General features: G+C 61.9%; 1 protein-coding gene across 2 annotated transcripts in view; it reads left to right on the top strand.

Moving 5' to 3' along the window:
- LOC106572508 (retinoic acid receptor gamma-A) overlaps nucleotides 1–13,920 on the top strand; it is a 132,494-nt gene that overhangs the window by 63,739 nt on the left and 54,835 nt on the right. The window contains exon 1 of one of the 2 annotated variants that reach the window (XM_014146737.3): nucleotides 12,671–13,402. The exons of the other annotated variant lie outside the window; for it this stretch is intronic. Coding sequence (XP_014002212.2) covers nucleotides 13,258–13,402 — 145 coding nt within the window. The 5' untranslated portion in view covers nucleotides 12,671–13,257. Of the gene's footprint in view, nucleotides 1–12,670; nucleotides 13,403–13,920 lie in introns of those variants that run through there. 2 annotated transcript variants of the gene reach the window in all.

Genomic DNA, 13,920 nt, shown 5'->3' with positions numbered 1-13,920 from the left:
TCGGGAGGGGTGGGGCTGACTCTGGAGGGTTGGGGCTGACTGGAGGGTTGGGGCTGACTCTGGAGGGTTGGGGCTGACTGGAGGGTTGGGGCTGACTGGTTGGGGCTGAGTCGGGAGGGGTGGGGCTGACTCTGGAGGGGTGGGGCTGACTATGGAGGGTTGGGGCTGACGGTAGGGTTGGGGCTGACTCTGGAGGGTTGGGGCTGACTGTAGGGTTGGGGATGACTCTGGAGGGTTTGGGCTGACTGGAGGATTGGGGCTGACTCTGGAGGGTTGGGGCTGACTGGAGGGTTGGGGCTGACTGGAGGGTTGGGGATGACTCTGGAGGGTTGGGGCTGACTCTGGAGGGTTGGGGCTGACTCTGGAGGGTTGGGGCTGACTCTGGAGGGTGGGGGCTGACTGTAGGGTTGGGGCTGACTCTGGAGGGTTGGGGCTGACTGTAGGGTTGGGGCTGACTCTGGAGGGTTGGGGCTAACTGGAGGGTTGGGGCTGACTGGAGGGTTGTGGCTGACTGGAGGGTTGGGGCTGACTCTGGAGGGTGGGGGCTGACTGTAGGGTTGGGGCTGACTCTGGAGGGTTGGGGCTGACTGTAGGGTTGGGGATGACTCTGGAGGGTTGGGCTGACTGGAGGGTTGGGGCTGACTGGAGGATTGGGGCTGACTCTGGAGGGTTGGGGCTGACTGGAGGGTTGGGGCTGACTGGAGGGTTGGGGATGACTCTGGAGGGTTGGGGCTGACTCTGGAGGGTTGGGGCTGACTCTGGAGGGTTGGGGATGACTGGAGGTTTGGGGCTGACTCTGGAGGGTTGGGGCTGACTGTAGGGTTGGGGCTGACTCTGGAGGGTTGGGGCTGACTGGAGGGTTGGTCCTGACTCTGAGGGTTGTGGCTGACTGTAGGGTTGGGGCTGACTCTGGAGGGTTGGGGCTGACTCTGGAGGGTTGGGGCTGACTGGAGGGTTGGGGCTGACTGGTTGGGGCTGAGTCGGGAGGGGTGGGGCTGACTCTGGAGGGTTGGGGCTGACTGGAGGGTTGGGGCTGACTCTGGAGGGTTGGGGCTGACTGGAGGGTTGGGGCTGACTGGTTGGGGCTGAGTCGGGAGGGGTGGGGCTGACTCTGGAGGGGTGGGGCTGACTATGGAGGGTTGGGGCTGACGGTAGGGTTGGGGCTGACTCTGGAGGGTTGGGGCTGACTGTAGGGTTGGGGATGACTGGAGGGTTGGGGCTGACTGTAGGGTTGGGGATGACTGGAGGGTTGGGGCTGACTCTGGAGGGTAGGGGATGACTCTGGTGGGTTGGGGCTGACTCTGGAGGGTTGGGGCTGACTGGAGGGTTGGGGCTGACTGGAGGGTAGGGGCTGACTCTGGAGGGTTGGGGCTGACTCTGGAGGGTTGGGGCTGACTCTGGAGGGTTGGGGCTGACTGGAGGGTTGGGGTTGACTGGAGGGTTGGGGCTGACTGTAGGGTTGGGGCTAACTGGAGGGTTGGGGCTGACTCTGGAGGGTTGGGGCTGACTGGAGGGTTGTGGCTGACTCTGGAGGGTTGGGGCTGACTGGAGGGTTCGGGCTGACTGGAGGGTTGGGGCTGACTCTGGAGGGTTGGGGCTGACTCTAGGGTTGGGGATGACTCTGGAGGGTTGGGGATGACTCTGGAGGGTTGGGGCTGACTCTGGAGGGTTGGGGCCGACTGTAGGGTTGGGGATGACTGGAGGGTTGGGCTGACTCTGGAGGGTTGGGGCTGACTGCAGGGTTGGGGATGACTTTGGAGGGTTGGGGCTGACTGGAGGGTTGGGGCTGACTGGAGGGTTGGGGCTGACTGTAGGGTTGGGGATGACTGGAGGGTTGGGGCTGACTGGAGGGTTGGGGCTGACTGGAGGGTAGGGGCTGACTCTGGAGGGTTGGGGCTGACTCTGGAGGGTTGGGGCTGACTGGGGGGTTGGGGCTGACTCTGGAGGGTTGGGGCTGACTCTGGAGGGTTGGGGCTGACTCTGGAGGGTTGGGGCTGACTGGAGGGTTGGGGTTGACTGGAGGGTTGGGGCTGACTGTAGGGTTGGGGCTAACTGGAGGGTTGGGGCTGACTCTGGAGGGTTGGGGCTGACTGGAGGGTTGTGGCTGACTCTGGAGGGTTGGGGCTGACTGGAGGGTTCGGGCTGACTGGAGGGTTGGGGCTGACTCTGGAGGGTTGGGGCTGACTCTGGAGGGTTGGGGCTAACTGGAGGGTTGGGGCTGACTGGAGGGTTGGGGCTGACTGGAGGGTTGGGGCTGACTCTGGAGGGTGGGGGCTGACTGTAGGGTTGGGGCTGACTCTGGAGGGTTGGGGCTGACTGTAGGGTTGGGGATGACTCTGGAGGGTTGGGGCTGACTGGAGGGTTGGGGCTGACTGGAGGGTTGGGGCTGACTCTGGAGGGTTGGGGCTGACTCTGGAGGGTTGGGGATGACTGGAGGGTTGGGGCTGACTGGAGGGTTGGGGCTGACTCTGGAGGGTTGGGGCTGACTCTAGGGTTGGGGATGACTCTGGAGGGTTGGGGATGACTCTGGAGGGTTGGGGCTGACTCTGGAGGGTTGGGGCCGACTGTAGGGTTGGGGATGACTGGAGGGTTGGGCTGACTCTGGAGGGTTGGGGCTGACTGCAGGGTTGGGGATGACTTTGGAGGGTTGGGGCTGACTGGAGGGTTGGGGCTGACTGGAGGGTTGGGGCTGACTGTAGGGTTGGGGATGACTGGAGGGTTGGGGCTGACTGGAGGGTTGGGGCTGACTGGAGGGTAGGGGCTGACTCTGGAGGGTTGGGGCTGACTCTGGAGGGTTGGGGCTGACTGGGGGGTTGGGGCTGACTCTGGAGGGTTGGGGCTGACTCTGGAGGGTTGGGGCTGACTCTGGAGGGTTGGGGCTGACTGGAGGGTTGGGGTTGACTGGAGGGTTGGGGCTGACTGTAGGGTTGGGGCTAACTGGAGGGTTGGGGCTGACTCTGGAGGGTTGGGGCTGACTGGAGGGTTGTGGCTGACTCTGGAGGGTTGGGGCTGACTGGAGGGTTCGGGCTGACTGGAGGGTTGGGGCTGACTCTGGAGGGTTGGGGCTGACTCTGGAGGGTTGGGGCTAACTGGAGGGTTGGGGCTGACTGGAGGGTTGGGGCTGACTGGAGGGTTGGGGCTGACTCTGGAGGGTGGGGGCTGACTGTAGGGTTGGGGCTGACTCTGGAGGGTTGGGGCTGACTGTAGGGTTGGGGATGACTCTGGAGGGTTGGGGCTGACTGGAGGGTTGGGGCTGACTGGAGGGTTGGGGCTGACTCTGGAGGGTTGGGGCTGACTCTGGAGGGTTGGGGATGACTGGAGGGTTGGGGCTGACTCTGGAGGTTTGGGGCTGTCTCTGGAGGGTTGGGGCTGACTGTAGGGTTGGGGATGACTGGAGGGTTGGGGCTGACTGTAGGGTTGGGGATGACTGAAGGGTTGGGGCTGACTCTGGAGGGTTGGGGCTGACTGGAGGGTTGGGGATGACTCTGGAGGGTTGGGGCTGACTGTAGGGTTGGGGATGACTGAAGGGTTGGGGCTGACTCTGGAGGGTTGGGGCTGACTGGAGGGTTGGGGCTGACTCTGGAGGGTTGGGGCTGACTGTAGGGTTGGGGCTGACTCTGGAGGTTTGGGGCTGACTCTAGGGTTGGGGATGACTCTGGAGGGTTGGGGATGACTCTGGAGGGTTGGGGCTGACTCTGGAGGGTTGGGGCCGACTGTAGGGTTGGGGATGACTGGAGGGTTGGGGCTGACTCTGGAGGGTTGGGGCTGACTGCAGGGTTGGGGATGACTCTGGAGGGTTGGGGCTGACTCTGGAGGGTTGGGGCTGACTGGGGGGTTGGGGCTGACTCTGGAGGGTTGGGGCTGACTCTGGAGGGTTGGGGCTGACTCTGGAGGGTTGGGGCTGACTGTTGGGTTGGGGATGACTGGAGGGTTGGGGCTGACTGTAGGGTTGGGGCTGACTCTGGAGGGTTGGGCTGACTGGAGGGTTGGGGCTGACTGGAGGATTGGGGCTGACTCTGGAGGGTTGGGGCTGACTGGAGGGTTGGGGCTGACTGGAGGGTTGGGGATGACTCTGGAGGGTTGGGGCTGACTCTGGAGGGTTGGGGCTGACTCTGGAGGGTTGGGGATGACTGGAGGGTTGGGGCTGACTCTGGAGGGTTGGGGCTGACTGTAGGGTAGGGGATGACTCTGGAGGGTTGGGGCTGACTCTGGAGGGTTGGGGCTGACTCTGGAGCGTTGGGGATGACTGGAGGGTTGGGGCTGACTCTGGAGGTTTGGGGCTGACTCTGGAGGGTTGGGGCTGACTGTAGGGTTGGGGCTGACTGTAGGGTTGGGGCTGACTCTGGAGGGTTGGGGCTGACTCTGGAGGGTGGGGGCTGACTGTAGGGTTGGGGCTGACTCTGGAGGGTTGGCGCTGACTGTAGGGTTGGGGATGACTCTGGAGGGTTGGGCTGACTGGAGGGTTGGGGCTGACTGGAGGATTGGGGCTGACTCTGGAGGGTTGGGGCTGACTGGAGGGTTGGGGCTGACTGGAGGGTTGGGGATGACTCTGGAGGGTTGGGGCTGACTCTGGAGGGTTGGGGCTGATTCTGGAGGGTTGGGGCTGACTCTGGAGGGTTGGGGCTGACTCTGGAGGGTTGGGGCTGACTGTAGGGTTGGGGCTGACTCTGGAGGGTTGTGGCTGACTGTAGGGTAGGGGATGACTCTGGAGGGTTGGGGCTGACTCTGGAGCGTTGGGGCTGACTCTGGAGCGTTGGGGATGACTGGAGGGTTGGGGACGACTGGAGGGTTGGGGCTGACTCTGGAGGGTTGGGGCTGACTCTGGAGGGTTGGGGCTGACTGGAGGGTTGGGGCCGACTGTAGGATTGGGGATGACTCTGGAAGGTTGGGGCTGACTCTGGAGGGTTGGGGCTGACTGTAGGGTTGGGGATGACTGGAGGGTTGGGGCTGATTGGAGGGTTGGGGCTGACTGGAGGATTGGGGCTGACTCTGGAGGGTTGGGGCTGACTCTGTAGGGTTGGGGCTGACTGGAGGGTTGGGGATGACTCTGGAGGGTTGGGGCTGACTCTGGAGGGTTGGGGCTGACTGGAGGGTTGGGGCTGACTCTGGAGGGTTGGCGCTGACTGGAGGGTTGGGGCTGACTGGTTGGGGCTGAGTCGGGAGGGGTGGGGCTGACTCTGGAGGGGTGGGGCTGACTCTGGAGGGTTGGGGCTGACGGTAGGGTTGGGGCTGACTCTGGAGGGTTGGGGCTGACTGTAGGGTTGGGGATGACTCTGCAGGGTTGGGGCTGACTGCAGGGTTGGGGCTGACTCTGGAGGGTTGGGGCTGACTGTAGGGTTGGGGATGACTCTGGAGGGTTGGGGCTGACTGCAGGGTTTGGGATGACTGGAGGGTTGGGGCTGACTCTGGAGGGTTGGGGATGACTCTGGTGGGTTGGGGCTGACTCTGGAGGGTTGGGGCTGACTGGAGGGTTGGGGCTGACTGGAGGGTTGGGGCTGACTGGAGGGTAGGGGCTGACTCTGGAGGGTTGGGGCTGACTCTGGAGGGTTGGGGCTGACTCTGGAGGGTTGGGGCTGACTGTAGGGTAGGGGATGACTCTAGAGGGTTGGGGCTGACTCTGGAGGGTTGGGGATGACTCTGGAGGGTTGGGGCTGACTGCAGGGTTTGGGATGACTGGAGGGTTGGGGCTGACTCTGGAGGGTTGGGGATGACTCTGGTGGGTTGGGGCTGACTCTGGAGGGTTGGGGCTGACTGGAGGGTTCGGGCTGACTGGAGGGTAGGGGCTGACTCTGGAGGGTTGGGGCTGACTCTGGAGGGTTGGGGCTGACTCTGGAGGGTTGGGGCTGACTGTAGGTTAGGGGATGACTCTAGAGGGTTGGGGCTGACTCTGGAGGGTTGGGGCTGACTCTGGAGGGTTGGGGCTGACTCTGGAGGGTTGGGGCTGACTGTAGGGTTGGGGCTGACTGTAGGGTTGGGGCTGACTGTAGGGTTGGGGATGACTGAAGGGTTGGGGCTGACTCTTGAGGGTTGGGGCTGACTGGAGGGTTGGGGCTGACTCTGGAGGGTTGGGGCTGACTCTAGGGTTGGGGATGACTCTGGAGGGTTGGGGATGACTCTGGAGGGTTGGGGCTGACTCTGGAGGGTTTGGGCCGACTGTAGGGTTGGGGATGACTGGAGGTTTGGGGCTGACTCTGGAGGGTTTGGGCTGACTGCAGGGTTGGGGATGACTCTGGAGGGTTGGGGCTGACTGGAGGGTTGGGGCTGACTGGAGGGTTGGGGCTGACTGTAGGGTTGGGGATGACTGGAGGGTTGGGGCTTACTGTAGGGTTGGGGATGACTGGAGGGTTGGGGCTGACTCTGGAGGGTTGGGGATGACTCTGGTGGGTTGGGGCTGACTCTGGAGGGTTGGGGCTGACTCTGGAGGGTTGGGGCTGACTGTAGGGTTGGGGCTGACTCTGGAGGGTTGTGGCTGACTGTAGGGTAGGGGATGACTCTGGAGGGTTGGGGCTGACTCTGGAGCGTTGGGGCTGACTCTGGAGCGTTGGGGATGACTGGAGGGTTGGGGATGACTGGAGGGTTGGGGCTGACTCTGGAGGGTTGGGGATGACTCTGGAGGGTTGGGGCTGACTCTGGAGGGTTGGGGCTGACTCTGGAGGGTTGGGGCTGACTGTAGGGTTGGGGCTGACTGTAGGGTTGGGGCTGACTGTAGGGTTGGGGATGACTGAAGGGTTGGGGCTGACTCTGGAGGGTTGGGGCTGACTGGAGGGTTGGGGCTGACTCTGGAGGGTTGGGGCTGACTCTAGGGTTGGGGATGACTCTGGAGGGTTGGGGATGACTCTGGAGGGTTGGGGCTGACTCTGGAGGGTTGAGGCCGACTGTAGGGTTGGGGATGACTGGAGGGTTGGGGCTGACTCTGGAGGGTTTGGGCTGACTGCAGGGTTGGGGATGACTCTGGAGGGTTGGGGCTGACTGGAGGGTTGGGGCTGACTGGAGGGTTGGGGCTGACTGTAGGGTTGGGGATGACTGGAGGGTTGGGGCTTACTGTAGGGTTGGGGATGACTGGAGGGTTGGGGCTGACTCTGGAGGGTTGGGGCTGACTGGAGGGTTGGGGCTGACTGGAGGGTAGGGGCTGACTCTGAATGGTTGGGGCTGACTCTGGAGGGTTGGGGCTTACTGGAGGGTTGGAGCTGACTCTGGAGGGTTGGGGCTGACTTGAGGGTTTGGGTTGACTGGAGGGTTGGGGCTGACTGTAGGGTTGGGGCTAACTGGAGGGTTGGGGCTGACTCTGGAGGGTTGGGGCTGACTGGAGGGTTGTGGCTGACTCTGGAGGGTTGGGGCTGACTGGAGGGTTCGGGCTGACTGGAGGGTTGGGGCTGACTCTGGAGGTTTGGGGCTGACTGGGGGGTTGGGGCTGACTGGAGGGTTGGGGCTGACTCTGTAGGGTTGGGGCTGACTCTGGAGGGTTGGGGCTGACTCTGGAGGGTTGGGGCTAACTGTTGGGTTGGGGATGACTGGAGGGTTGGGGCTGACTGTAGGGTTGGGGCTGACTCTGGAGGGTTGGGGCTGACTCTGGAGGGTTGGGGCTGACGGTAGGGTTGGGGCTGACTCTGGAGGGTTGGGGCTGACTGTAGGGTTGGGGATGACTCTGGAGGGTTGGGGCTGACTCTGGAGGGTTGGGGCTAACTGGAGGGTTGGGGCTGACTGGAGGGTAGGGGCTGTCTCTGGAGGGTTGGGGATGACTCTGGAGGGTTGGGGCTGACTGTAGGGTAGGGGATGACTCTGGAGGGTTGGGGCTGACTCTGGAGGGTTGGGGCTGACTCTGGAGGGTTGGGGATGACTCTGGTGGGTTGGGGCTGACTCTGGAGGGTTGGGGCTGACTGGAGGGTAGGGGCTGACTCTGGAGGGTTGGGGCTGACTCTGGAGGGTTGGGGCTGACTGTAGGGTAGTGGATGACTCTGGAGGGTTGGGGCTGACTCTGGAGGGTTGGGGCTGACTCTGGAGGGTTGGGGATGACTGGAGGGTTGGGGCTGACTCTGGAGGGTTGGGGCTGACTCTGGAGGGTTGGGGCTGACTGTAGGGTTGGGGATGACTGGAGGGTTGGGGCTGACTGTAGGGTTGCGGATGACTGAAGGGTTGGGGCGACTCTGGAGGGTTGGGGATGACTGGAGGGTTGGGGCTGACTCTGGAGGGTTGGGGCTGACTCTGGAGGGTTGGGGCTGACTGTAGGGTTGGGGATGACTGGAGGGTTGGGGCTGACTGTAGGGTTGCGGATGACTGAAGGGTTGGGGCGACTCTGGAGGGTTGGGGCTGACTCTGGAGGGTTGGGGCTGACTGTAGGGTTGGGGCTGACTCTGGAGGGTTGGGGCTGACTGTAGGGTTGGGGCTGACTCTGGAGGGTTGGGGCTGACTGTAGGGTAGGGGATGACTCTGGAGGGTTGGGGCTGACTCTGGAGGGTTGGGGCTGACTCTGGAGCGTTGGGGATGACTGGAGGGTTGGGGCTGACTCTGGAGGTTTGGGGCTGACTCTGGAGGGTTGGGGCTGACTGTAGGGTTGGGGATGACTGGAGGGTTGGGGCTGACTGTAGGGTTGGGGATGACTGAAGGGTTGGGGCTGACTCTGGAGGGTTGGGGCTGACTGGAGGGTTGGGGCTGACTCTGGAGGGTTGGGGCTGACTGTAGGGTTGGGGCTGACTCTGGAGGTTTGGGGCTGACTCTAGGGTTGGGGATGACTCTGGAGGGTTGGGGATGACTCTGGAGGGTTGGGGCTGACTCTGGAGGGTTGGGGCCGACTGTAGGGTTGGAGATGACTGGAGGGTTGGGGCTGACTCTGGAGGGTTGGGGCTGACTGCAGGGTTGGGGATGACTTTGGAGGGTTGGGGCTGACTGGAGGGTTGGGGCTGACTGGAGGGTTGGGGCTGACTGTAGGGTTGGGGATGACTGGAGGGTTGGGGCTGACTGTAGGGTTGGGGCTGACTCTGGAGGGTTGGGGCTGACTGTAGGGTTGGGGATGTCTCTGGAGGGTTGGGGCTGACTGGAGGGTTGGGGCTGACTCTGGAGGGTTGGGGCTGACTGGAGGGTTGGGGCTGACTGGTTGGGGCTGAGTCGGGAGGGGTGGGGCTGACTCTGGAGGGGTGGGGCTGACTCTGGAGGGTTGGGGCTGACGGTAGGGTTGGGGCTGACTCTGGAGGGTTGGGGCTGACTGTAGGGTTGGGGATGACTCTGGAGGGTTGGGGCTGACTGCAGGGTTGGGGATGACTCTGGAGGGTTGGGGCTGACTGGAGGGTTGGGGCTGACTGGAGGGTTGGGGCTGACTGTAGGGTTGGGGATGACTGGAGGGTTGGGGCTGACTGTAGGGTTGGGGATGACTGGAGGGTTGGGGCTGACTCTGGAGGGTAGGGGATGACTCTGGTGGGTTGGGGCTGACTCTGGAGGGTTGGGGCTGACTGGAGGGTTGGGGCTGACTGGAGGGTAGGGGCTGACTCTGGAGGGTTTGGGCTGACTCTGGAGGGTTGGGGCTGACTCTGGAGGGTTGGGGCTGACTGGAGGGTTGGGGTTGACTGGAGGGTTGGGGCTGACTGTAGGGTTGGGGCTAACTGGAGGGTTGGGGCTGACTCTGGAGGGTTGGGGCTGACTGGAGGGTTGTGGCTGACTCTGGAGGGTTGGGGCTGACTGGAGGGTTCGGGCTGACTGGAGGGTTGGGGCTGACTCTGGAGGGTTGGGGCTGACTGGGGGGTTGGGGATGACTCTGGAGGGTTGGGGCTGACTCTGGAGGGTTGGGGCTGACTCTGGAGGGTTGGGGCTGACTCTGGAGGGTTGGGGCTAACTGGAGGGTTGGGGCTGACTGGAGGGTTGGGGCTGACTGGAGGGTTGGGGCTGACTCTGGAGGGTGGGGGCTGACTGTAGGGTTGGGGCTGACTCTGGAGGGTTGGGGCTGACTGTAGGGTTGGGGATGACTCTGGAGGGTTGGGCTGACTGGAGGGTTGGGGCTGACTGGAGGATTGGGGCTGACTCTGGAGGGTTGGGGCTGACTGGAGGGTTGGGGCTGACTGGAGGGTTGGGGATGACTCTGGAGGGTTGGGGCTGACTCTGGAGGGTTGGGGCTGACTCTGGAGGGTTGGGGATGACTGGAGGGTTGGGGCTGACTCTGGAGGGTTGGGGCTGACTGTAGGGTTGGGGCTGACTCTGGAGGGTTGGGGCTGACTGTAGGGTAGGGGATGACTCTGGAGGGTTGGGGCTGACTCTGGAGGGTTGGGGCTGACTCTGGAGCGTTGGGGATGACTGGAGGGTTGGGGCTGACTCTGGAGGTTTGGGTCTGACTCTGGACGGTTGGGGCTGACTGCAGGGTTGGGGATGACTTTGGAGGGTTGGGGCTGACTGGAGGGTTGGGGCTGACTGGAGGGTTGGGGCTGACTGTAGGGTTGGGGATGACTGGAGGGTTGTGGCTGACTGGAGGGTTGGGGCTGACTGGAGGGTAGGGGCTGACTCTGGAGGGTTGGGGCTGACTCTGGAGGGTTGGGGCTGACTGGGGGGTTGGGGCTGACTCTGGAGGGTTGGGGCTGACTCTGGAGGGTTGGGGCTGACTGTTGGGTTGGGGATGACTGGAGGGTTGGTGCTGACTGTAGGGTTGGGGCTGACTCTGGAGGGTTGGGGCTGACTCTGGAGGGTGGGGGCTGACTGTAGGGTTGGGGCTGACTCTGGAGGGTTGGGGCTGACTGTAGGGTTGGGGATGACTCTGGAGGGTTGGGCTGACTGGAGGGTTGTGGCTGACTGGAGGATTGGGGCTGACTCTGGAGGGTTGGGGCTGACTGGAGGGTTGGGGCTGACTGGAGGGTTGGGGATGACTCTGGAGGGTTGGGGCTGACTCTGGAGGGTTGGGGCTGACTCTGGAGGGTTGGGGCTGACTCTGGAGGGTTGGGGCTGACTCTGGAGGGTTGGGGCTGACTGTAGGGTTGGGGCTGACTCTGGAGGGTTGTGGCTGACTGTAGGGTAGGGGAAGACTCTGGAGGGTTGGGGCTGACTCTGGAGCGTTGGGGCTGACTCTGGAGCGTTGGGGATGACTGGAGGGTTGGGGATGACTGGAGGGTTGGGGCTGACTCTGGAGGGTTGGGGCTGACTCTGGAGGGTTGGGGCTGACTGGAGGGTTGGGGCTGACTGTAGGGTTGGGGATGACTGGAGGGTTGGGGCTGACTGGAGGGTTGGGGCTGACGGGAGGGTTGGGGATGACTGGAGGGTTGGGGCTGACTGGAGGGTTGGGGCTGACTGGAGGATTGGGGCTGACTCTGGAGGGTTGGGGCTAACTGGAGGGTTGGGGCTGACTGGAGGGTAGGGGCTGTCTCTGGAGGGTTGGGGCTGACTCTGGAGGGTTGGGGCTGACTCTGGAGGGTTGGGGCTGACTCTGGAGGGTTGGGGCTAACTGTAGGGTAGGGGATGACTCTGGAGGGTTGGGGCTGACTCTGGAGGGTTGGGGCTGACTCTGGAGGGTTGGGGATGACTGGAGCGTTGGGGCTGACTCTGGAGGGTTGGGGATGACTCTGGAGGGTTGGGGCTGACTGTTGGGTTGGGGATGACTGGAGGGTTGGGGCTGACTGTAGGGTTGGGGCTGACTCTGGAGGGTTGGGGCTGACTCTGGAGGGTGGGGGCTGACTGTAGGGTTGGGGCTGACTCTGGAGGGTTGGGGCTGACTGTAGGGTTGGGGATGACTCTGGAGGGTTGGGGCTGACTCTGGAGGGTTGGGGCTGACTGGAGGGTTGGGGCTGACTCTGGAGGTTTGGGGCTGACTGGGGTGTTGGGGCTGACTCTGGAGGGTTGGGGCTGACTCTGGAGGGTTGGGGCTGACTGGAGGGTTGGGGCTGACTCTGGAGGGTTGGGGCTGACTCTGGACCTATATGTTGCAGGGCCTAGGTATAGCATAGCCATTAGGGGAAGGGGCTGCCTAGTAAACTACATGTTGGGATGCAGGGGGCGGGGTGTACAGACCCCAGAGCTGTGCTGCTGGTGTGGGCTCAGCACACACTTTAGCATGTATATGGGGGGCTGGTGAGTCGTCAGGGGGACTTTGTATGGGTGTGGGGCGTCAGAGGGGTTCTATGTACCGTGGACAATGAGGGGGGCTTGGTTCTAACTTTCTAGGTCTGTTAAAATAAAGTAAAGTTTGTTATTTTAATTACGTAACTATTGGGCCAATAAAATAAAATCTCTCTTTCTCTCCCTCTCCCTCTTTCCGTCTCTGTGGCTGCCTTTTTCTCTGCCTGCCCAGACTTTAATATGGTTATGATTAGAGACGGGGGCTAGGGGGGGAGGGAGGGGGGAGGAGGGGGCTCATATTTACTGCAGGGGTAGTGGGGGAGGTGCAGTGTAAAGACAAATCGAGAGAACTAAGAGGGAGAGAGGGATCTGAATAGGGCAGAGGAGGGGAGGGGTTGTGTTTGTTTGCATTCGGGCTGAAATATGAAAAACAAAAGAAAGCAGGGACAAAAAGAGAGGAGAGGAGAGAGAAGAATGGAATAAAGTTATGTCCTCTAACAAATCAGTCCCCGCCTTGCAGCACGGGGCTCTGGCCACTTCCCCTCCTCTTCCCCTCCCTCCTCCACTCTCTCAATCTCTCTCCACCCCCTCCCTCTGGGTCCCCTGTCTCTCTCCCTCTCTCTCTCTCCACCCCCCCTCTCTCAGTCTGAGGCAGTTGGTTCGCTCCGCTGTGCCTTATGTGTCTGGGATGCAGCAGTGAAAGAAAGAGAGAGCTGAAGGAGAGAGAGAGAGAGAGAGAGAGTGGGAGCTGTTATTTAGGTCTGTTTCAGCAGACAGGGAGCAGCTCGCCCTAGGGCAGGGGGAGACGATAGAGCAACACTGAACTCAGAACAGCACATTCAGCTACAGATACAGCCAGGCAGGAACCAGCCCTGCATTCCAGCTGAGGGGAAGGGAAAGGAGGTATAGAAACAGAAGTGCCTGCAGGAAAGGATAGAACAGACGACAGAGGGAGAGAGAGAGAGAGAGAAGGAAGGAAGGAAGGAACGAAGGAAAAGGTAGCAGCAGGCAGCAACACATCAGAGCTACAGGAAGGGTTTGAACTGGGACCTTCACTGCTGCTGCTACTGTTGTTGTTGTTGTTGTTGTTATTGTTGTACTACGGTAAGGTGACCTAGCTACTCCAGGAACAAGGAAGGGGGGGGGGGTACAGCAGCAGGTTTAACCTGTGTGTTCTCGGAGGTAGGGACTAGGAAGGGGGTACAGTAAAAGGAGGTTGAAAGCTCCACCACCATGTTTGACTGTATGGAAGCTCTGGGGATGGGCCCACGCCAGCTATATGATGTCACCAGCCGGGGTGCGTGCATGCTGCGGAAGGCAAGCCCCTTCTTCGCAGGGCTGGACCCCTTCGCTTGGACCGGCAGCGCCAGCGTTCAATGTAAGTCAATGGCATCCTGTTTGCATGTCCTGTGTCATGCTCTTCCACTGAGCTAGCTGGCATCCGATTCAGTGTGGGCCGTGGAGGGGGTTTTGTTTACCACAGGCTGTACTGCTCTCAGATCTGCTCGTGGGCTGACTGTCAGGGCTGAAGGGGCTAGAGACCTGTGTGTGTATTTGTGTGTGTGTGTGTGTGTGTGTGTGTGTGTGTGTGTGTGTGGACAGGAAGAGACTGGTACTGGAGCCTGTTGGGACAGCTCCACTGGCTACCCAGGGACAACTAGCTAATGCTACGATATAATATGCTAGCCTCTGGGTGTGTGTGTTTGTTTGATTTCTGAGTGGCTGCAATGCTAACCCACAGGTTCAGGTTTCACTGTGGCAATGCTAACCCACAGGTTCAGGTTTGACTGTGGCAATGCTAACCCACAGGTTCAGGTTTGACTGTGGCAATGCTAACCCACAGGTTCAGGTTTGACTGTGGCAATGCTAACCCACAGGTTCAGGTTTCACTGTGGC

The sequence above is a fragment of the Salmo salar genome, chromosome 15 (assembly GCF_965601325.2).
Source record: "Salmo salar chromosome 15, fSalSal1, whole genome shotgun sequence".
Taxonomy (NCBI): Eukaryota; Metazoa; Chordata; class Actinopteri; order Salmoniformes; family Salmonidae; genus Salmo; species Salmo salar.
This window is presented reverse-complemented; position numbering and strand designations above follow the sequence as displayed.